The 23,131-nt window shown below is 51.7% G+C and overlaps 1 protein-coding gene and 1 long non-coding RNA gene across 3 annotated transcripts; one reads left to right on the forward strand and one right to left on the reverse strand.

Annotated features, from left to right (window-relative positions):
• Positions 1-313: 313 nt before the first annotated feature.
• PLAUR (plasminogen activator, urokinase receptor) lies at positions 314-14,646 on the reverse strand. 2 transcript variants are annotated; one of them, XM_030297614.1, is made up of 7 exons: positions 14,279-14,646; positions 12,287-12,397; positions 10,356-10,496; positions 3,935-4,093; positions 3,234-3,368; positions 1,961-2,107; positions 314-884 (listed from the first exon to the last, which is right to left on the reverse strand). In XM_030297614.1, the coding sequence occupies exons 1-7, from the start codon at positions 14,334-14,336 to the stop codon at positions 631-633; spliced, it is 1,005 nt and encodes a 334-aa protein (XP_030153474.1). In that variant the 5' UTR covers positions 14,337-14,646; the 3' UTR covers positions 314-630. The 2 variants fall into 2 exon arrangements, with proteins under 2 accessions (XP_030153474.1, XP_030153473.1); XM_030297613.1 differs by having other exon boundaries at positions 10,356-10,499; positions 14,279-14,644.
• LOC115502344 lies at positions 13,476-19,976 on the forward strand. The gene is made up of 3 exons (XR_003965062.1): positions 13,476-14,095; positions 18,286-19,045; positions 19,734-19,976. It is a non-coding gene; the product is annotated as an uncharacterized LOC115502344 (long non-coding RNA).
• Positions 19,977-23,131: the final 3,155 nt, after the last annotated feature.

Below are 23,131 nucleotides of genomic sequence, written 5' to 3' on the forward strand. Positions count from 1 at the left end.
CCATCAGAGTAACCCTCCCATTCATCTCCTGTCTCAGAGCCCCCTGGGAGAGGCAGATGCTGCTCCTTAGAACAACAAAGTAGTCTTGACCTTTTGGAGCTCGGGAGAAGAGACTGGAAGGTGAGTGCTTGGGTGAGCGAGTTGGAGCCCACAAATCGATGTGGAGGTGGCTTTGGGTGGGAGTGTACATGGGATCGTTCCCAAGGCTAGGGCCTCAAATGCCTAGGTCCTGCAGCGTGACCCCTGATTCCAGGAAAGGTGCCCCCGCCCCGCCTTCATCCTCCCAAAGATAGATGCTACAGAGACGGGAAGATCGGGCCTTGTTCACTGGTATAAAAATCTTTATTTCAGTATAAAATATTAAATAAAACAAATATTAATTAATAATAACAACGATGGTGCAACGATACTAATATGACAAGACCTCTCCTGCTGGCCTGCAGCCTATCTCCAGCTTTTCTCCTCTGGTTCTGCAACTCTGTGAGACAGGTGTCTTGACAGCTGGGATGGCTGAGACCCACAGAGGGCGGCACACCGGCCTGAGGTCACACAGCAGATCTGCAGCGCTGGAAGCCGAGGGAAGGGCAAAGGGTTCCCCTGGATCCAGCCAGGGCGGGGGGAGTGTGGGCTTCAGGTCCAGAGGAGAGTGCCCCCCCATAGTCTGGCACTTATAAGCAGGGTGACGGTCAGGCTGAGGTGGGCAGGACCACGCCGGGGGGCACCCCCCGTGCGTGGCTGGCGATCCAGGACTGGATGGTTACAGCCGTTTCCAGAACAGCAGGAGACGTTGAGATGGGTCAGGCTGAAGGCTTCAGCCACGTGGAGACTTTGGCACCATGAGGGGGTTGCACAGCCTCTCACTGTGTAGCTTGGGTTGCCCAGGCCTGAGGAGAGAGAAGGCTGTGTGAGCTCCTGGGGCTAGGCCTGGAATTCTCCCCAGGTGACATGCCACCTTGTGGTGGGTGCCACCTGAAGAAAGCGGCAGTTTTAAATGTGGTCCCTCGGGCCCTTCCAGGGGAAGTGTGAAGTCAAAATTATTCTCATAATAATGCTAAAACAGCATTTGGCTCTTCCGCTCTTTTACGCGTGCAGTGGGGTCTTCCAGAAACCCTGGGATATGTGATCTTGCAGCCGACCGAATACAGAAGCAGATAGGAGGCTCCTGGGGCCCCTGGGTGGCTCAGCCGGTTAAGCGTCCGACTTTGGCTCAGGTCATGATCTCACGGTTCGTGAGTTCCAGCTCCGCGTCGGGCTCTGTGCTGACAGCTCAGAGCCTGGAGCCTGCTTTGGATTCTGTGTTTTCTTCTCTCTCTGCCCCTCCCCCGCTCGTGCTCTGTCTCTCTCTGTCTCTCAAAAATAAATAAAAGTTAAAAAAAACGTGAAAAAAGAAAACATAGGAGGATCCAGCTGTCTTCTGTTAAGCCAGGCATTAAAGATATTTGCAAAACGGTAGGCCAATGCCGGTCTTCTCATTAAATGTTCTCGTTGTGGAAAGTGGCATTAAAAATTTTTTTTTAAATGAAAAATATGTTCAGATGGGATGAAGTTTTATTTTAAAATAAATTAATAAATACATCTCACTTTTCACTTCTAATGCAGTAAATATCTATAGAGGTCATGGACACAAGTAATAGTTTTTAAGAGAATGAGGGAATTTTGAGATGAAAAACGTGGAGAACCACTGGAATAGAGAGACTTGAAGGGATGGCACAGGATGGGAGCCCGTGATGTCCGTAGGAAGTCCCACCCACTTGGGGAAGCCCCGCCCCCAGAGAAGCCCACATTTCTGTTGCTGAAACACCCATTTTCCTAATGGGAGCCCTAATTCCCGACTACACTTTGCACCCTCCCAAAGGAAGTCCTACCTTTTCCACAGGAAGACCCATCTCTGTCAAGGCGACCTCCAGCCCACAGCCTCCCACCCACAACTCTCCTTTCCCAGCCTCCTAGAGGGGCTCACCATTACTGCCAGTGGCTTCCAGACATTGACTCATGGGGCCACGGCAGGCAGTCAGGGAAGTCTCTTCGGAGGAACATCCATGGGTGCTGTTCCCCTCACAGCTGTAACACTGGAGGCCATTCAGAGGCAGGTTTTGAAGCTCCACAACTTGGAAGAAGACAAGGACACAGAAACCAAGGAAATTAGCACGGGGGTCTGGGCAGGTGGGGTGGAGGGGTGTCCCTCCATGTATTACCTCCCTAGAACTGTCAACGCGCAGCCTGAGATGTCTTGGAGCCACCTTGTGGTCAGGCATTTGAACGGCACTCTCTTCTGGCGGGTTCTTCAGAGAACCTCTGAGAGAAATCCCACCTCCCGGCTCCTCCTGAGCCCCCATCTGGCCAGGCACTGGGCAAGCAGCTGTGGAAGACCACAGAGTCCAGCTACCCTGTCCAGTATGGTGGCCACTAGCCAAGTGTGGTTGTTTACATGGGCACTGAAGTTAGCTCGTATTAACTACAATTCAAAGTTCAGTTCACGTTTCACGTGCTCAATGGCCAGATGAGGCAGTGGCTACCATGTTGGAAGGCACGGATACAGAGCATTTCCATCACTGTGAGAAGTTCTGTTGGACAGTACTGGTTTATAACACAAGGGAGCTGGATTACACTGGAGGGGAGGGACAGGGACACGTTTCCCCGAGGGCCATACTTAAAGCAGAGACCTAACAAATGAGAAGTAGACAGCTAGGCAAACTCCCGTGGGCGAGACGTGTTCCTGGAGGAGAGGGCACTGCATGTGCAAAGGCCATGAGGCAGGATGGAGTTCGGATCAGTGCAGACCGTGAGGCAGACAGGTGCTGATCACATAGGGCACAGGACGGCCTTTGGATTTTATTCTGAGAGCAAGGGGAAGTCGCCGCAGCGACGTGAGGAAGGAGGGGCCCATGCTTGCTCTGGTTTACATTTTTAAGAAATCACTCTTGCTGCTGTGCCGGGCACGGACTGGAGGGTGCAGGAGTGGAAGCAGGGGGGCCAGCAAGGTTACTGTAACAATGTAGGCAAGGGCTCCAGGTGGCTCAGACCAGGGAGGTGAGCAGTGGAAAGATTCTAGGAAGCATAAAGCATGGGTCTCGGTAAAGGTTTGCCGGGCTCATCGAATTCCCACACAACCCATCTTTGAGGACGGAGAGACCTAGAGGGCAGGGGTGGCCTGCGAGTGAGTGGCAGCAGCCTGGGTACACCTCCCTGCCCCGACCCCAGGCCTCACGTGGCGCGCATCCTTTGCCCCTCACCTGGACCCCCGTTGCATTTGGTGGTGTTACAGCACTGCAGGAAATGGAAGGTGTGGTTGTTGTGGAAGCCGGTGGGGCCCGGGCAGCCAGGAAGGTTGCCACAGCCGCGGGTGTGGTGCTCATCCCTTGGACTGCCTGTAGGGGGCAGAGGAGAGAGATCAGGCTACTGGCCCTCCGCTGAGACTGGGTTTGCCCACGGCAGCAGTCATCTGCCCGGTTCCTGCTTCGCGGTTCACTACAGGACCCTCATTTTATTTGGGGCAGCCATTATCTAGCCAAAAGACGCATTTTCCACCCGCCACAGGTGTAGTCATGTGACTGAGTTCTGGCCAATGTGATATAAATAGAAAGATTTTATGGGACTTCCAGAAAGGAGAACCCTCACGAGAGGAAAAGTGCCTATTTTTTGGTCCCTTTTTCTCATTCTTCTTCCTAGAACTTGGACATGAGGTCTGGAGCTCTGGCAGCCATCTTGGACTATGAGGCAATCTTGAGAATGGAAGCAGAGAAGAGAAGGCATCTGGGTTCCTGGTGACTGTAGAACTGTCCTAGTGGCCCAGGACTTTGGATCACTAGACTTTTGTGTGACACAATTAACTTTCTGCCTTGCTTAAATGCTTGTTATTCTGGGGTGGTTGTTAAGTGCAGCCTTGGGACGGGACAAAGCAGGGAGGAGGAGCTGCTGGTAGGTTGGGGCTCACCTTCCAGGGTCCGGTGGGTCACCACCTCCAGGCACTGTTCTCCAGGGCTGCGGCATTGCAGGCTCTGGACCCAGCCTCTCTCACAGCTCAGGTCTGATGAGGCGCAGGAAACACATTCAAGGTAACGGCTTCGGGTTCGGGGAAAGGTGGGAGGCCGACCTGTTCGGGGAGGGGCGGGAGGGTGAGACTCCCTGGGAGAGTCCCGGAGATCTAGTTCCCTTGAGGACTCGCTTTAGCGTCAATTCCTCTTCATCTCACCCTTCAGCCAATCATCAAAGCCCTGCCCATCCCACCTCCTGAATCTTTCTAGCATCCATCCCCTCCTTTCCAGCCCCATGACCAGGTCAGACCGCCTTCAACACCAGGTTTGTCTTTGGCCTTCTGGCTTCCATTCTTGCCCCCCAACCCCACCAAGTGCATCCCCACACAGCCCTAGAAGGATGCTTCTAATTTTTTTTTTTTAACATTTATTCAATTTTGAGAGAGAGAGAGAGACAGAGCACGAGCAGGGTAGGGGCAGAGAGAGAAGGAGACACAGAATCCGAGCTCTCAGCACAGAGCTTGGAAGGATGCTTCTAATACTTGAATCCGACCCTGCCTCTGCTCTGCGCAAAACCCCTCCATGGCTCCCCGGTGCCCTCAGAATAAAATCCAAGCTACTCAGCACGGCATTCAAGGCCCATCAAAGTCTGGGTCCTGGCCACCTCTCCTGCCTCATCGCCCTCCACTAGCCCCTCAGGCTCTACCCCTCCACAACTTCCCACAGCCCCTGAGTGTACAGGCAGAACACGCTTCCTTATTCCCTACTCTCCCTGTCTCCTCCTACTCATTTTTCAGGCATCATCTCAAATTTCACCTCCTCTAAGAAGTCCTCCCTCACCTCCCAGGCCGGATCAGGTACCCCTCTGGGGTCCCCTTCCAGCCACGCCCACTTTAGGTCCTCCCTGGGAGCCCCAGCGGGTAGGTCCGGGGGGGCTGTCTCCATCATTATCTTGTCCCAACACCACCCAGCACAGGGCCAGGGCCAGAGAAGATATTCAATAAATATTTGCTAAATGAATGAATCAACAATTGATCAAAACTCTGCTATCGTTCCGTGTGGTAGCCAATCTCCGAGCCCCCATGACCCCTCGCTCCTGGTATGCGTGCCCTTATAGGGGCTGACCTGTATAACTAAGAGGAATATTGCGGAAATGATGGTGTATAACTCTTGTGCAAGATCGTAAAAGGCACTGCAACTCCTCCCTGGCTCTCTCTTGGATTCCTTGGTCTGGAGGGGATCCAGCTATCACATTGTTAGGACACTCAAATACTCCGCGTACTCGTCTACATGGCGAGGAACTGAGGCCTTCTGCCCAAGTCACGGGATCACATCGTCCGTGAGAGTGAAGCTCCCTTTGGAGCCAGCAGTCACCTTGACTACACCTGCATGAAAGATCTAGAATCATCTGTGTAAGTTACTTCCAGATTCTTGACCTTCAGAAACTTTGTGAAATAATACACGCTTAATTTTGTTTCGAGTTTTGGGACAATCTGCAATGCGGCCACAGATAATTCATACACTCCCCAGTTGTGTCAGGGATCCAAGCCTCACTTGATCGATCTGTGAAAACTCGGCCTCTCACTCCTTCTGGTCCAGGCCAAGAGGATGAATTCTTTTTCCCTGGAAACACCATAGCCATTTCCTCTGCCCAGGCCTTGGCCCATACCATTCCTGAGCCTGGCATGCCCTCCCCTTCCTGACCCCAAACATCCAAGTTGAGTTGGGGCCAAGTCTTACATAAGAGAGAGGACGGTCTCGGCCCCTCTCTCTCAACTGGCAGGCCAGCTGCTGGAATCAGGTGAATCATTTACATCCAAAGCCAAATCCTCCCCAACCCTAAAGAAAAATAACTAAAATTCCAACATGAACTCCCATGAAAACAACAACAACAACAACAAACACCATTGGGTTTGACTGCCGTCACCACTCCCATACCACTCTAGGGTCCCCTGGTGAACTTTTCTATCTCGTTCTTCTAAATGTGGGTGATCCCCAGGGCTCTGTCTTGGGCAGTTTTCATTTCTCACGGTACGCGCTCTCCCATGGGGATGCTATCCATCGACCTAACTTCATTTCCATGTGTCTGCTGGGAACTCACTCCAGGCAGGACTTCTCTCTGAGCTCCACATCTGTACACCCAACTGCTTCCTGGAGGCCCCCTGACTATCCCTCAAACACCTGAATCGCTACGTGCCCCAAGGGAAGCTCTCCATCTTCTCTAAACTGGTCCTTCGCTCCTGAATTTCACATCTCTGAGGTGGCCCAGTTCTTCAGTCCCCCAGGGCAGAAATCTGGCAGGTTCCTTGATCCTCGGCATCTAGCATCAATTTGGATACCTCTAGTTGCCCTGTCTTCTAGTTCTTTAATCCTTTTGCCGCACTGCACACATCTTTTAAGCACATCTATTGAGCTGTTAATTTCAGTCACTATTCTGTATTTCCTGTTTGACTCTTTGAAAAAACGGACACCACATTTCTGCTAAAATTTATCCTATTCTCTGTTTTTTGGACTCTGTTGGTCATGGCTTATTTGTTTATTTATTAAAAAAAATTTTTTTTTAATGTTTGTTTTTGAGAGAGAGACACACAGAGTGCGAGTGGGGGAGGGTCAGAGAGAGAGAGGGAGACATAGAACCCGGAGCAGGCTCCAGGCTCCGAGCTGTCAGCACAGAGCCCGACGCGGGGCTCGGACTCACAAACGGTGAGATCAGACCTGAGCCGAAGTCGGACGCTTAACTGACTGAGCCACCCAGGTGCCCTGATTATGGCTATTTTAAATTTCCCTGTCGGGGCCCCTGGGTGGCTCAGTCGGTTAAGCGTCGGACTTCAGCTCAGGTCATGATCTCGCGGTCCGTGAGTTCGAGCCCCGCGTCGGGCTCTGTGTTGACAGCTCGGAGCCTGGAGCCTGTTTCGGATTCTGTGTCTCCCTCTCTGACCCTCCCCCATTCATGCTCTGTCTCTCTCTGTCTCAAAAATAAATAAATGTTAAAAAAAATTAAAATAGATAAATAAATAAATAGATAGATAAATAAATAAATAAATAAATAAATAAATAAATTTCCCTAATAACTCTACTATCTGAATCGTTACGGGTCTGTTTCTACTGTTGGATTTTTCTCTTGGTTTCCTGTTAATTGGTCCTTTTTATTTTCTTCGGGGTACCTTGTAAGTTTTGATTAGATGCCAGACATCACAATGAAAATTTGTAAAGGCTCTAAATAATGTTATTTTCTTCCCAAGAGGGGTAGGGTTTCTTCCTGCTGACGATCAGATGGAGGCATTTTTAGGGCTGGTCTATTTCAGTTTTGCCCTTACGCCTCGGGTGTGGACTGAGAGGAAAGCGTGGGGTGGTTACCAAGGCCTCTCTCTCTCCAACTTGGCAACTTTGGTCTTTCCAGCATCATATGCCTGCTGGAATCTTTGCTCAGTTCTGTAACTTCCCAGATACTATTTTCTGCTGAGTTTCTTGGAGTTTCACCCTATGCACATACAGCCTGCCAATGACTTAAAAGAAATTTGCAAATCTGGGGACTCCCTTTTCTGTGGTTCCATGTGTTCCAGGATTTTACCTCTCATTTTCTAGACACTCTGGCAGCCCTAGACTCTGACCCTTGTCTGCTCAGCCTAGTGATGATCTCCCTTATTTGGGTTCTATTTCCTCTCCTCAACAGTGAGTTGGAAAGTGCACCCAAGGAAACACCCAGCTTGTCTGCATAACTCAACTTCTGTGCTTCCCTTATTTCAAGGATCGTACCATCTCAACTTCCTCTCTTCATTTGCTGCTCTCCAGTGACCTCAAATAATTATTTATAATTTGCCCAGCTTTTCTGGCTGTGACTGGCAGATTAGTCCAATACATGTGATCCCATCATGACCAGAACTGCAAACCAATCTCCATGTCTAATCCATCACTAAGTCCTGCTCATCTACCTGCTAAATAGTTCTTTTTTAAAGAATATTTATTTATGGGAGCTCCTGGGTGCCTCAGTTGGTTGAGCAGCCGGCTTCAGCTCGCGTCATGATCTCTCGGTTCGTGAGTTCGGGCCCTGAGTCAGGCTCCGTGCTGACAGCTCAGAGCCTGGAGCCTGCTTCGGATTCTGTGTCTCCCTCCCTCTCTCTCTCTCTCTCTGTCTCCCTCGTTCATGCTCTGTCTGTCTCTCTCTCTGTCAAAAATGAATAAAAATTAAAAAAACTTTTTGTTTATTTATTTATTTATTTATTTAGAGACAGACAGCATGAGTGAGGAAGGAACAGAGAGACAGAGGGAGAGAGAGAATCCCAAGCAGGCTCCACGCTGTCAGCACAGACCCTGATGTGGGGCTCGAACCCACAAACCTCGAGATCATGACCTGAGCCGAAACCAAGAGTCAGATACTCAACCGATGGAGTCACCTGGGCGCCCCCTCTGCTAAACAGTTCTTAAATCCACCCCCCTTCTCTCCAGCTGCATGGCTGACATTCTAAATCCAGTCGCCCTCTTCTTCATCTGGACAGCCTCAGCCAACTCCAAGTTGGACTCCCCTCATCTACTCTCCCTCCATCATTGCTTCCCTCTGAGGTCAGGATAATTTGTTTAACAATCCAAATCTGATGGTGACACTCTCTGCTTAAAACCCTTCCATGACCTCCCACTGTTCCCCAGATGGTCTATGTTCCTCACCACAGCCTAGAAGGCCGTGTGTGATATGACCCTGCCAGGTGCACAAGCTCCTCTTGCCGGTTTTTTGCTCCCCGCAGCCACGCTACTTTCACCCACCTTTGTGTCTGTCGCTCTCCCCAGAAAACCCTTCCCACTGTCTTTTTTTTTTTTTTTTAACGTTTTATTTATTTTTGAGACAGGGAGAGACAGAGCATGAACAGGGGAGGGTCAGAGAGAGGGAGACACAGAATCCGAAACAGGCTCCAGGCTCCGAGCTGTCAGCACAGAGCCCGACGCGGGGCTTGAACTCACGGACCGCGAGATCATGACCTGAGCCGAAGTCGGCCGCTTAACCGACTGAGCCACCCAGGCGCCCCCCACCTGTCTTTTTAATAATCTGACTCCTACTCATCCCTCAAGATCCAGCCTGGTCATTGCTTCCTGTAGGAAGACTTCCCTGACCTGAGTCCAGTATTTCCCCCTAGGGTCCCACAGCCCCAACGCTTCATTCCTCCCAGCCCCGATCACTCTGGTGTCTGTTTCCTTTATCTCAGTCCTGAAAGTTCTGGACTATGCTTCCCCATTACAGCTCTGACCCCTCTGATCTGTTTCCCCATCCTGGCGCTGACTAATCTTAGCAGTCGCTGTCTGGTGATGGGTCTCTCACCCCCACTCCCACCCCACCGGACTGTAAGCCCAGTGGTAAGGCCCAAAGCTGTCCCGGTCACCTCTGTATCCCCAGTATCACATAAGTACAGGATGGGGTTTAACCAACTATTCCATTCACCACCCGCAGGATAAAATGGCCTTAGAAATGGGGCTGATATAGTTTTACTACTTACTAAATTACTGAATTGACAGCTGCTGCCCCAAGCTTGCTAGTGGACCCCTGGCCACTCCCAACTCTCTCTTTATTTATTTCCTTAAAAAAATTTTTTTTTGTAATGTTTATTTATTTTTGAGAGAGAGAGAGAGAGAGAGAGAGAGAGAGAGAGAGCATGAATGGGGAAGGAGCAGAGAGAGAGGGAGACACAGAATCCGAAGCAGGCTCCAGGCTCTGAATTGTCAGCACAGAGCCTGACGCGGGGCTTGAACCCACGGACCGTGAGATCGTGACCTGAGCTGAATGCTCAGATGCTTAACTGACTGAACCACCCAGGCACCCCCCCCAACTCTCTCTTTAGAACTCTATGTTCCCAAGATTCATCAGCTAAGGTGGGAGGGGGGTGCTCCAGGAGTCTGTTCTGACTGGTCAGTGCCTTATGCATCGACTGATATTGTTAAAATATTTTGAATATTATCTGCAATTAGAATTAATTGAGTCTACTCCATTATTAGTGCTTTCCTTGTGCAAATCTAACAGCAAGATGATGCTAGTGTCCCTTCCCTGAAAATAAACATCTGATTCAGTCCCCGCCAACAGATGGAAGTTTGAGGTCAGGATGGATGAACAAGAAACAGTGCAAACGCAGGTGCTCTGCTTAACTGACGTCATTGTGACTGGTCTGGACTTAGCCAATTTCCTTCCTCACTGGGTCCAGAAAGAGGAATCGGCAAGCATGACCAAGCAACATGGAACCGTTGCTTCCTACCCTCTCCTGTGGGAACTTGAGCCTTTCTAAGCCTTTTTGTTAGACGGGCATTTGCATGGGGGCTGGTGGGGACAGGATCAGGAGAACGACGAGTTTGAGTCAGAGAGACGGTGCGGGGGTCGGGGATGGCAAGGGCTGCCCAACTCACCAGCTCTGGGTCGGTTGCACAAGTCAGACCCACACACGGCCTCCGTAAGAGTGATGATCTTCACGCCTGTCCGGTAGCTCATGGTCCTGTTGCTTTTCTCTGGGTGAGCACAGCCTCTCTCCACCACCTCCAGCTCGTCACCTACTGTGAGGAATGCGTCTCTGTCACCCCAAAGGCTCCACTGGGCCCAACCGGCCTCTGATACTCCTGGTCATATGGTCACCCACTTCTGGGGCTGACCTCTTCTCTTGGGGCCAGCTGTCTCCCCTCTCCCTCTCCCAGCACAGAGAACCTACTCTCTCTTAGGGACAACACTGTTGTGGAGAACTTCTGGATCCATCTACCCCTCCTGCCCAGCTTAGCAGTGAGATGCCTCTAATAGGATTTTTTTTTTTTCAACGTTTATTTATTTTTGGGACAGAGAGAGACAGAGCATGAACGGGGGAGGGGCAGAGAGAGAGGGAGACACAGAATCGGAAACAGGCTCCAGGCTCTGAGCCATCAGCCCAGAGCCCGACGCGGGGCTCGAACTCCCGGACCGCGAGATCGTGACCCGGCTGAAGTCGGACGCTTAACCGACTGCGCCACCCAGGCGCCCCAGGATTTTTTTTTTTTTTTTAAGCAGGCTGCATGCCCAACGCTGGGTTTGAACTCACGATGCTGAGATCAAGAGTCAAATGCTCCACCAACTGAGCCACCCAGGCTCCTCTCTAATAGGAATTTTTAAAGGAAAATGTTACAAGCTTGCCAAATAGTATAAGACAGTGATATAATAAATATTGTGTATCTGTCACCAAACTTTATAAAGTATTAGCATTTTGCTGTATTTTGTTTCAGATATTTTTAAAAAGGAACTTAAATTTAAAAGATACATTTAGGGGCGCCTGGGTGGCTCAGTCGGTTAAGCGTCCGACTTCAGCTCAGGTCATGGTCTCAGCCTGTGAGTTCGAACCCCGCGTCGGGCTCTGTGCTGACAGCTCAGAGCCTGGAGCCTGCTTTGGACTCTGTGTCTCCCTCTCTCTCTGCCCCGCCCCTGCTCATGCTCTGTCTCTCTCTGTTTCCAAAATAAATAAAAACATTAAAAAAAAATTTTTTAAAGATACATTTAAAGTCTCCTGATCACTCCCCCACATCCATTGCCCTTATGCCCTGCCCAGAAGCAATTACTGATACAGACAATTCTCACACTAGGTGTGCCTAACATACTGTTGTTTATTTGGACAGTGTTTATTGTATATTGTTACATACTATTTATATTAAAAGGTATCATACTCTGCAACGTGCTTTTTCTCTCTCAACCTTATGTTTTTGAGATGTATCCACTTTAATGCCTAAGGCTCTAGTTCCTTCATTTAAACTGCCTGCAGGGTGGGAGGGAGGGGAGGGTGGGTGATGGGTATTGAGGAGGGCACCTTTTGGGATGAGCACTGGGTGTTGTATGGAAACCAATTTGTCAATAAATTTCATAAAAAAAAAATAAAATAAACTGCCTGCAGCATTACATTGTATGCTTATGCTATGTTTCTCCTCTGCTGATGACTAATCTGTATCACAGACGTCACTGCTGAGAACCTTCTTATACACGTGTCTCTGGGCACGTGTGTCCAAGGTTCTTCGGGCTTTCTATATTCCTAGGAGTTGAACTGCTGGCTGTGGGGTATGCTAATCTTCACCTGTACGAGATACTGCCAAATTGGTCTTTGCGGGGGATGCACCAATTCCCCCCCCCCCCCCCCCCCCGCTATTAACAGGGTCTGCAGCCTCACATTCTCATCCATTCTTTGCTTTGTCAGTGTTTCGAATGCTTGTCAATCTGGTGGGCTGAAATGGGGTCTCCTTGTCTTTTTCCTTTGCACTATCCCTGATTACTGGTGAGATGAGGGTTCTTGGCCACTCGAGTTCCCTGCAGGAACCAAGTGCGGGAATCTCACCTTCCCACATGCGCATGACGGTGGTCCTGCAGAGGTCCTGGCCCGGGGCACACTCTTCCACCTGGCACTTCCCGGTCCTCCCACACAGCATGCACTGCAGGCCCCAGGAGGCTGGGGGAAGAAAGAGGAGAGGAAAGATTGTTATAGCTCCGTGCCAGGGTCCCGCCTTGCCCCTTCATGCCCCAATACCGGGACCAAGTCTCCAGGCTCTGTGCACTCAAGTTTATGCTCCGCGTTCGGCCCGACCTTTAGTTCCAACCCTGGGTTCAGGCCAGCTGCTTCCAGTCTATCTCTAGCCCCACGTTGTATCTACGTCCCCCTACCCTAAAGTTCTATCCCCGCCCACAATACCTCTCCAAAGTCCCGCCCTGGCTCATTTTCCCTTGAATTCTGTACCCACGCGGGGCCAATCCTGAAAGTCCAGTCCTCACCCTCTCTCCATCTGGACCGTCTGGCCTAACTGCAGTTTAGGTGCTTTCCCCCACCGCACCGGGCCTCGGTCTATTCTGCCTCTCAAACCCTCCGAGGGGCGGTCTACGCTCACCCTACTGCAGCTGATCTTTGTTCTACCCCACTTCCCGGTGCCTTCCACCAACTATCCCCCCCGTTAACGACCCCAAACTCTACTCTTTTCCCAAAGTTCTCTCCCCGACCATCAGCCCAGGCCAAAGTTCTAACTCCGCCCACCAGACCTCTGGAGGTTCTAACCCCCACAACTGTAGCCTCGGTCTAAGTTCTCTCCCGGCTAACCGTGAGCTCCTCCCCGGAAGCGCTCTCCCCGCCCACAGGCTCCTCCCCCGAAGCTCTCTCCCCGCCCACAGGCTCCTCCCCGAAGCTCTCTCCCCGCCCACAGGCTCCTCCCCGAAGCTCTCTCCCCGCCCACAGGCTCCTCCCCCGAAGCTCTCTCCCCGCCCACCGACCCCTTCCCCGAAGTTCTCTCCCCGCCCACCGGCTCCTCCCGCGAAACCCTCTCCCCGCCCACCGGCCCCTTCCCCGAAGCTCTCTCCCCGCCCACAGGCTCCTCCCACGAAGCTCTCTCCCCGCCCACCAGTTCCTGCCGAGGTTCTAGCCCCGGCCCGCTAGCGTGTCCTGTGGTTATAACTCCGCCCACTAGCTCCGCCCCAGCTCCTATCCCCGCCTACCAGACCTCCCCTGCAGGGGGTCCCTTCCCCACCCCAAATTCGCACTCCCCTGGAGTCATTACTCATTCTTGGCCACGAATGATCCGGAGAGCTTTTCGGGTTATTCAGTGTCGAACCACCCCGCAACCCGCGTTCCCGCCCCGCCTTGACTCAGTTCCTTCTCAATTTCCTCTCGCTTTTCAACCCTCTCCGGTACATTTCCGGGGGAAAAGAGTAGAGAGGGTAGCGTCGGCCAGGGGATAGTGAAAGCAAAGGTCCTCGAGGCTCGAGGGACAAGCCCTGGATCCCAAGCCCCTGCCTCCGCGACGTTCGGCCTCTCTAGACCTCTTGTAAAATGAAGCGCCGTCCTCCCTGTCTTTCAAGCGGCTGGTCGGTGGGGGGAGATCCGACAGCGTGGAGAAGTCTGCGCAACGTTCCTGCTGCGGGGGTCAGAATCCCACTTACTCAAGGGCTGGCTGTGTGACCTCGGACCGGTTACTTAACCTCTCTGTGCCAGTTTCCTTCTCTGAAGCAGGGCTAAGACTAGTCCAGCCCGTCCAGTTTGAAATTGCAAGGAAAGCGCTTAGAAGAGCGGCCGGAATAAAGAACGCACTCACTCAACGGTGGCTGTGGTTAACTACACGCCTTCGCTCGACTAATAATTGCCTGAGCACCTACTGTGGGCCAGGTACGGTGCTGTGTGGGGCTGCAGACAGCAGGATTATTTGAGTGTGTGTGGGGGGGGGGGGTGCTGGAGACTGAGCCCTCGCCCTCCAACCCGTCGAACTCTGAGCCCACCGCCCTCCCCCACCCTCTCCTCTAAGTTCAAGACCCAGCTCCCCGCTCAGAGGTTCCGGCATCCAGTCCCTACCTGGAATGCAGGTCTGAAACAGCAGCAGCAGCAGCGACAGCAGCAGCGGGCGGCCCATGTCTGGTGGCAGCAGGTCCTGTCGGCGGCCTCCCTGCACCTCTCAGTCTGGCCTGGGGAAGGAGACAGTTTTGTGGCCCCGGGGCTCCTCCCAGAGATTTTGCGAAAGAGCGAGTCAGCCGCAGATGCGTGGGTGACTCCCTCTCCTCCCCCCACACCCCTCCTCCTCAAAAACTTCCTTCGCCAGGGCGCGGCCGGCCAGGAGTAGGGGGGCTGGCTCTGCTCTGACTCATGTGCAGTGGTCACGGGCCGTCTCCAGTCAGCCAAGGTGCAAATTCCAATTCTCCTGCTTCCTGCTATGGGGCCTCGAGCGAAGGACCTCAGCGGGACGCTTGAAACTCCTGATGGGACATTTGATCATCAGTTATTGTTAACGATTTCTGTTAGTTTTGTGAGAAGGGATAATGCTGTTGCGGTTATGTGGGGAAATGTCTTTATCATTAGAGATGCACGCGGGAATATTTGGAGGTGGAATAATGTAATGTCTCTAATTCGCCTTAAAACACTTGATCCAAAAAAGTAGATCTTGCTGTTATGAAAATGGGTTTGCGGTTATGCGAGAAATCGTTCTTAGTTTTTAGAGACGTTGACTTAAATATTTAGAGGTGAATGTCATTGATGTCTGAGTTTACTTTAAAATGCTGTAGGAAACAAGAAAGGCAGAATACTTGTATCAATTATATCAGGGTAACCAGGGTAACTGACTTGCCATTCTGTCTCCTTTTCTGTGTGTTTGTAATGGTCCCTAATAGATTTTTTAAAAAGCAAAATAGGGGTGCCTGGGTGGCTCGGTTGGGCGTCCGACTTCGGCTCAGGTCATGATCTCCCAGTTCGTGGGTTCGAGCCCTGCGTCGGACTCTGTGCTGACAGCTCGGAGCCTGGAGCCTGCTTTGGATTCTGGGTCTCCTCTCTGCCTCTCCCATGCTCATGCTGTCTCTCTCTCTCTCTCTCTCTCTCAATAATAATTAAATGTTAAAAAAATGTTTTTTTAAATAAAATCACATGTAAAAGATGAAACAGTCTAGTCTCTCCATCTCGGGGTGCTTCTGACCGACCAATCAGAGCAATTTAATGCAGGTGGAATGTCTGAAGTAGTTGCTGGTCCCCAAGGAAGGCTCAACAAATTCCTTCAACATTTACCAAGGACCTGCTTTGTACCAGGCACTGGTCTGGGAACTGGGGACACAGCAGGAAACAAAGCAAAGTCCCTACCCTTGCCAATGGGGAGTAAACATGTGTTGTTTAATCTACGGTTGTCGGGCAGTGATAAGGAAGGTGGAAAGCGAACCGTGGTGAAGGAAGTGCAAGGTACAAGTGAGGCATGGTTAGTTTAAGTGGGGTGATGCGGAAGAGCTTCCCTGAGCAGGTGGCCTGTGAGCAGAGGCTGAATGTGGTGAGGGCAGAAGCTGGGTAGATGGTCCAGGAAGAGTTCCAGGGAGGGGCCGCAGCCAGTGCAAAGGTCCTGAGGTGGGAGTGTCCTGGTGGGATCAAGAACAGGAGAGTGGCCAGTGTGGCTGGAACAGAATAAGGGAGGGAAAGAGGAGTAGGCAATGGGTAAGTAGTACTCCCTCTACCGCTCTAATAACAGGTATTGCATTATTATTCTTACTAATTCATTGAAGCCTTAAGGTAATAATTTTAAGGTAAAGTAAGAAGAGTCACCCCAAAATCCTATCTTCTAAGAGGCAGTAGAGCCTAGTGTTTGTTTTTTTCACATTTATTTATTTTTGAGAGACAGGGTGAGACAGAGTACACGTGGAGGAGGGGCAGAGAGAGAGAGGGAAACACAGAATCCGAAGCAGGCTCCGGGCTCTGAGCTGTCAGCACAGAGCCCGACGCAGGGCTCGAACTCACAAACCGCGAGATTGTGACCTGAGCCAAAGTCAGGCACTGGTCCTGCTGAGCCACCCAGGTGCCCCTCCATGCCTGCCTTTCTTTCTATCTCTCGGCCTCTTTCTCTCTGTGACTCGTTCTCAAGTGACACACACCTGTGAGGTCCAGTGACGTGTCATGAGAGGGGGCAGGCAGGAGGCTGGGTCCATGTACGATCCCAGAGAAGCTCCAGGAATGTCAGCTCCTTCCTCCTCCTGACTCACCTGGGCCTCGCCCCTCTCCTCCCTGACTGCTGGGCCCTGAGGGGGGGCCTGCAGGTTTCGGGGGCTTCCCCCAGCTGAGGAGAGGAGACTCCCACGCAGAGTCAGGGAGAAAGACCGCGAGAGACAGAGACACGGAGAGGCAGAGACGGTGAGAGAGACAGAGTGACAGATGGCGGGGAGGAGAGGAGAGGGGCCATGGACAGACTGATTCAGGGGCGGCCAGACAGGGAGAGAGATCTCTTCACCTGAGAGGACAGAGACGGAGAGAAATAGAGGCACAGAGACAGAGAGAGGCAGACACAGAGGCAGACGCAGAGGGAGTTGGAGAGAACGGCACCCAGTTCCTTCAGAGAGAGCAGGGGGAGACACAGAGACCACGTGTGTGAGTGCACACCCACGACCCCCTCAGCTTCTTGCCACCAGCCCGAAGCCCCTGACCTGGCTGTCAGAGGGCGCACGGCTGTGGCCCCAGGGGACACTAATGTGGCTTTCCCATCCCGGCCTGGCCACCTCCCAGATGTGGTGACATCACCTGTCAGGGCCTCCCTCTGCAAAAATGGGGAATGAAAGAGGAACCCCACCCACCCACCCACCCCAGGAAGTGAAAGAGCTGGGAAACTCCTGAACTCCACACCCCTCTTTCCCCATTTTCCAGGCAGAGAAACTGAGGCATAAAGGAGAGACTTTATTTATTTAAAAAATCGTTCTAATGTTCATTTATTTTTTATTTTTTTAAAAGAAATTTTAATGTTTATTTGTTTTTGAGAGAGAGAGAGAGAGACAGAGTGTGAGCAGGGGCGGGGCAGAGAGAAGGAGGGAGACACAGAATCCGAAGCAGGCTCCAGGCTCCGAGCTTCCAGCACAGAGCCCGATGCGGGGCTCGAACCCACAAACTGCAAGATCATGACGTGAGCCGAAGTTGGACGCTTAACCGACCGAGCCACCCAGGAGCCCCACTGAGGGCTTTATCTTTATAACTTGGTGAATCCTCACAGGATTCTGTTTTGTAGTTGGGGGAACTAAAGTTTAAAAAGGCATGATTGGGGGCGCCTGGGTGGCTCAGTCCATTAAGCGTCCGACTTCGGCTCAGGTCACGATCTCGTGGTTCGTGAGTTCGAGCCCTGCGTCAGGCTCTGTGCTGATGCCTCGGAGCCTGGAGCCTGCTTTGGATTCTGTGTGTCTCCCTCTCTCCCTGCCCCTCCCCTGCTCATGCTCTGTCTCTCTCTGTCTCTCAAAAATAAATAAATGTTAAAAAAAATTTTTTTACTAAATAAATAAATGAAAAGGCATGATTGACTGAATAATGGCAGCCACAAATCTCCAGGTCCTAAACCCTGGAATCTGTGAGTGTTACCGTCTGCGTAAAAGGGGTCTTTGCAGATGCGATTAAGTTAAGGATCTCAAGATGGAAACATTATCTAGATGACCCTCGTGGGCCCTTGATGTAATCACAAGTGTCCTTACAGAGGGAGGCACGTGGACATTTGACTATACACAGAGGGGGAGGAAAGCAGGGTCAGAGAGAAAAGACACTTTGCTGCTGGTATTTATTTATTTATTTATTTATTTATTCATTCATTCATTCATTTATTTAGAGAGCATGAGCAGGGGAGAGGCAGAGGGAGAGGGAGAGAGAGAATCCCAAGCAGGCCCTACACCATCAACACAGAGCCCCACACGGGGATCGATCTCACGAACCCACAAGATCATGACCTGAGCTGAAATCAAGAGTCAGACACTCAACGGGCTTGATTTTGTCCCTTTAAGACTGGTTTTAGATTTCAGATCTCCAGGGCTGTAAGAGAGTACATTGCTGTTGTTTTAAGCTGCTAAATTGATGCTAATTTGTTACAGAGCCAACAGGAAACTAATACCAGAGGCTGTCACTTGCCTGTAACGGCCTGTGGGCACAGAGTCAGGATTTGGACCCAAGCTGCCTGGCTCCAGGGCCCACGTGCAAAACCATCACGGTGAACGTTGCCGCTCTGGGAGGGGACAAGAACCAGGAGCCAGAAGCCACCAGCCTCTTTCCATCGGTCCTCCACTGGTGTTCTTGGCTGCGCCTTCCCCTGGCTTCTGGGGCAGGGCTGACTTGGGGAGGGGAGAAAAGATCTGCTGAGTTAGTGCAACAAAGACAATTTCCCCATGTCTAGCACCTTGCAGCTCAAGTCACACCACTATGTTGCAACCGCAGAAATAATCATTGTACTTCAAGGGCTAATGTCGCTAATAGATAAAGAGCCCTGATTGAGGGTTGACTGTGTCTTCCTTCCTTGGCCTCCCCAGTCCCCCTCCCCCCATAAAGAAAGAAAGAGATCTATTGAAATCCTAACTTCTAGTACTCAGAATGTGACCTTATTTGGAAATAGGGCTGTTGTTGATGTAATTTGTGAAGATGGTGTCATAGGGGAGGAGGCGGGGCCCCTAATCCAAAGCGGCTGGTGTCTCCATGGGAAGATCGTCGCATGAAGACAGAGACACAGGGAGAAGGCCATGGGATAAAGGGAGCAGAGACTGGAGTCAGAGAGCTGCAAACCAAGGAATACCAAAGATTGCCCGCAAACCAATCGAAGCTGGCAAGAGGCAGGAAGGACTCACCCAAGAGGGTTTCAGAGTAAGCAGGCCTGCTGACACCCTGCTTTTGGGTTTCCAATTTCAGTTTCCAGCCTCCAGAATTGTGAGACAGTGCATTTCTGTTGTTCTTTTGTGCATTTGTTGTTTTTTTTTTGTTTTTGTTTTTTGTTTTTGTTTTTTTTTTCCTGAATTCAGAGTAATGCCCTCTAGGGCTACAGCAGCTAGTCCTGGCACTTTTTTTTTTTTTTAATTCTTTTTTTGGCGGGGGGGGGGGGGGGAAGAGAGATAAAGAGCGAGTGGGGGAGGGGTAGAGAGACAGAGGGAGCGAGAATCCCAAGCAGGCTCCGTGCGGAGCCCGATGCAGGGTCGGCAGGGCACTTCTGTGATTCTGAGTCATCCTGTCCTAGGCTCCTGGTTGCCGCAGCCTCAGGAAACTAACAGGGCTCCCAAGAACCAGCAGAAAATTAGCAGAGGACCAGAGAGGAAGCATGAAAGCGATACTATGATGCGATTCGCATCTGTTCGCTTTTGCTGTGTTGCACCACCCCAAAATGCGGCGGCTTAAAACAGCACATATTACACTCGAAGGCTCTGCGGGTTGGCCGGGCCCAGCTGGTCCGGGCTGGCTCGGCGGGGCCTGACTGGTCTTGGATGGCCTCACTCGTAGGTCCTCGCTGGGCGGGCTGGGAGGCCCGGAGCCTTCCTCTGAGCGGTCTCCGCCCTTGCAGGAGGGGAGCTCTTTCGTACAGTGGCAAAGGGGTCGCAGCAGCAAGACGGTGACAACAGAACCTGCAAACTCTCCCGAGGCCAAGAGTCAACTCATGCAACATGGCTTCTGCCACCTTCTATGGTCAAAGCAAGTTCTGAGATTGGCTCAGAGTGGACGAGAGGGAGATAGACTCCATCTCTCTCTCTCTCTCTTTTTTTTAATGTTTATTTATTTTTGAGAGAGAGACGAAGAGGGAGACACAGACTCCGAAGCAGGCTCCGGGCTCTGAACTGTCACCACAGAGCCCGACGTAGGGCTCGAACTCACAAACTGCGAGATCGTGACCTGAGCCGACGTCGGATGCTTAACCGACCGAGCCGCCCAGGTAGACTCAGAGTTCATGGCCATTTCCCTCCTGCCACGGCCTTTTCCCCTACACGCTGGCAAAAATAAAACTAAGTGATGATACACAGAGTCGGTGAATCTGTGCGGAAGCCGACACTCCCTGACGCAGCTGGTGTGAGCATAAATTGGTACAATCCCAGGAAGGGTGATTTTGCAATTGTTCTCAAAATGACAAATGGAGACAAACCTTTTGACACAAACCACTTACCGCGTGGGGGAACTTGGCGCGTGTGTGAAACGATCGTGGTGCAAAGTTCTTTGCTGCAACAGAGTTTGTAATCCCAAACTGAGGGAAAATACAGAACTGTACGAAGGTCCACTTATCGAATGGAAGAAAAGAAGGAAAGAAGAAGCTGTAACTCTGGTTACATTATTTTCAGGTGGAGAATTTTAGGGACGGGACGGTGCTTCCGTTTACTCTGTGGTTTGAGCATTGAAGGGGGGTGTGCGTGGGTCCACAGGCTTGTGTGGACATTACATAATTCCTCCTATGTCCCCTCGCCTCTGGGTTTCTTTTTTTTTGAATATATATATATATATATTTTTTTTTTAAAGTTTATTTATTTATATTGAGAGAGAGAGAGTGCGTGTGTGAGTGGGGGAGGGGCAGAGAGCGAGGGGGAGAGAGAGAGAATCCTAAGCAGGCTCTGCATTGCCAACGCAGAGCCCGATGTGGGGGTCCACCCCACGAACCGTGAGATCATGGCCTGAGCCGAAATCAGGAGTCGGGTGCTCAACTGACTGAGCCCCCCAGGTGCCCCTCACCTCCAGGTTTCAAAGTAAGGGCAAGAACATGTCCTTTGCCTGCCTGCCTGTCCTTCACACACTTTACCTCGTGTTTGTGCAACTCCGGGCCCGTTTGCGGAGCCTGAGTTATCAGCTAACCTTTGAGGAGATAAGAGATAGGTTTGTAGTCACAAAGCACCAGAGGGACAAAAGTCCCTCCTCCCGGACTCCAGACTCCAGACTCCAGACTGGGGCACCTGTTCTCCCTTCTTCCCACTTCTCCTGGACCAAAGGGTTCTGGGTCCACTGAGAAGGCGGTAGACCTCCTCCAGAAGCTTCTCCCTGCCACAGCACCCCTTCAGGCTCCCTCCTCCCTTAGGCCCAAGCTGCTTTTTTTTTTTTTAATTTTTTAATGTTTATCTTTGAGGGAGAGACAGAGTGCGAGTGGGAGAGGGGCAGAGAGAGAGAGGGAGTCACAGAATCCGAAGCAGGCTCCAGGCTCCGAGCTGTCGGCACACAGCCCGACTTGGGGCTCAAACTCAGGAACCGTGACTTCATGACCTGAGCCAAAGTCGGACGCTGAACCGACTGAGCCACCCAGGAGCCCCTCAAGCTCCTTGATTGTACCCGCTGATTGAGGGCCCCGCCTGGACTCTGGGGAGCCCAACAGGCCTGCGGCTGACCTTGGACTGGCTCTTTTTCTTGTTTGGGATCTCTCCTCTGAGCCAAGGGGAGAGGCCAGCCCCAGCCTTGTAGGGCACACTGCTAAATGATGATGACAATACACAGTACCTACTGTCCTCAGTGTTCTATGTACATTGACTCATTTAATCCTTCATGGCAGGCCTTGACATAGGTCCCCCTCATCTCCTTTTTTTTTTTAATATTTATTTATTTATTTTGAAAGAGAGAGGGAGTGTGAGCAGGGGAGGAGCAGAGAGAGAGGGAGAGAGAGAGAGAATCCCAAACAGGCTCCGAGCTGTCAGCGCAGAGCTTGACCTGGGGCTCGATCCCACAAACAATGAGATCATGACCTGAGCCGAGATCAAGAGTCAGGTGCCCAACGGACCGAGCCACCCAAGTGCCCCTCTCCTGTCCTCATCTGACAAAAGAGGAACTGAGGCCCTGGCAGGTGACGTGACTTGCCTGAGGCCACTGAGCTTGAAGCGGCAGGATGGGAACTTGAACCCAGGCCATCTGGATCCAAAGCGCTCATGCTCTTCTGGAAGCGTGTGTGCTTTCCTTAGAGCCGGAACATCGCTAGCAGAATCCTCCCAATGGGAACACGGCCACCATGTGCCCAGCGCCAGCAGGAGAGGGTGGAGTGTGCCAATTTAGTGGACGGACGCACTGAGGACTGAAACCAAGGACGGGATATCCCCAGAGATATAAGTCAAAGGAGAGGCAGGTGGGGAGGCGAAGCAATGAGGAGGTGACTCTGACGGAGACCAAGCACTGGGGCTGCGGGCCTCTTGTGGGGTCCTTGAGATCGACCTTATTCCCATTAAACAGATGTGCAAATCAAGGCTGCCCAGTCAGAGGCAGGGGCAGAAGAGAAATGCAGGCCTCATCTGGCTGAGGCAGGCCATTTTCTAGGTGAGGGTGGGGAGCTGTCTTCCCTCTTCCCTCTCCGTGAGGCTCAGCAGTCAGGTCAGAGAGGCCTGTGTTCAGATCCTGGTTATGCCAATGTCCTCGCTTGGTGGCTCTGGAGGAGGGCCTTAATGGCTCTGAGACTTAGTTTCTTTCCCTATAAAATGTGGGAAATTCGGGGCTCATTTAAACTGTACCAGCCGTCAAACTACAGAAATACTTCCAGATTTGGTTGGTAGAGACCTGCTAGCTGTCCCGAGACCCCGAGCGCCCCTGTGGCATGCCCGGGTCCTATGTTCTAGCAACATGTTCTAGCAACACCAGGTCTGTGGAGGCCAGCAGGCCTCGTGGTTACTGTCACAGAGGCTGACCTGTACCGATAGACGGTCAAATATCGGAATACTGTATCCCTTCTAGGATTAAGGGTAATGGCTTGTAGGCTATGGTAGGGATTCAGTGAGCTAACGTCTCTATGGAATGATCAGGGACGCGTTCATGATAGCGATGGTAATGCCAGCATGCCCTTCTTTCTTTGGCCTCATGACTCTTTCTCCCTCTTGCCTCTCAGGACTCAGTTTCCCCATCTCCATGCTCCTAACCTCCCTGCCTGCCCCCCCCCCACTGCCAGGTGTCCCAGTGGCCAGGATGGAGGGTGGGGCCGCTATCTCCCTCACCTGTTTGCTCTCTCTCTTCTAG

Source organism: Lynx canadensis, chromosome E2, assembly GCF_007474595.2.
Source record: "Lynx canadensis isolate LIC74 chromosome E2, mLynCan4.pri.v2, whole genome shotgun sequence".
In the NCBI taxonomy this organism is placed as follows: domain Eukaryota; kingdom Metazoa; phylum Chordata; class Mammalia; order Carnivora; family Felidae; genus Lynx; species Lynx canadensis.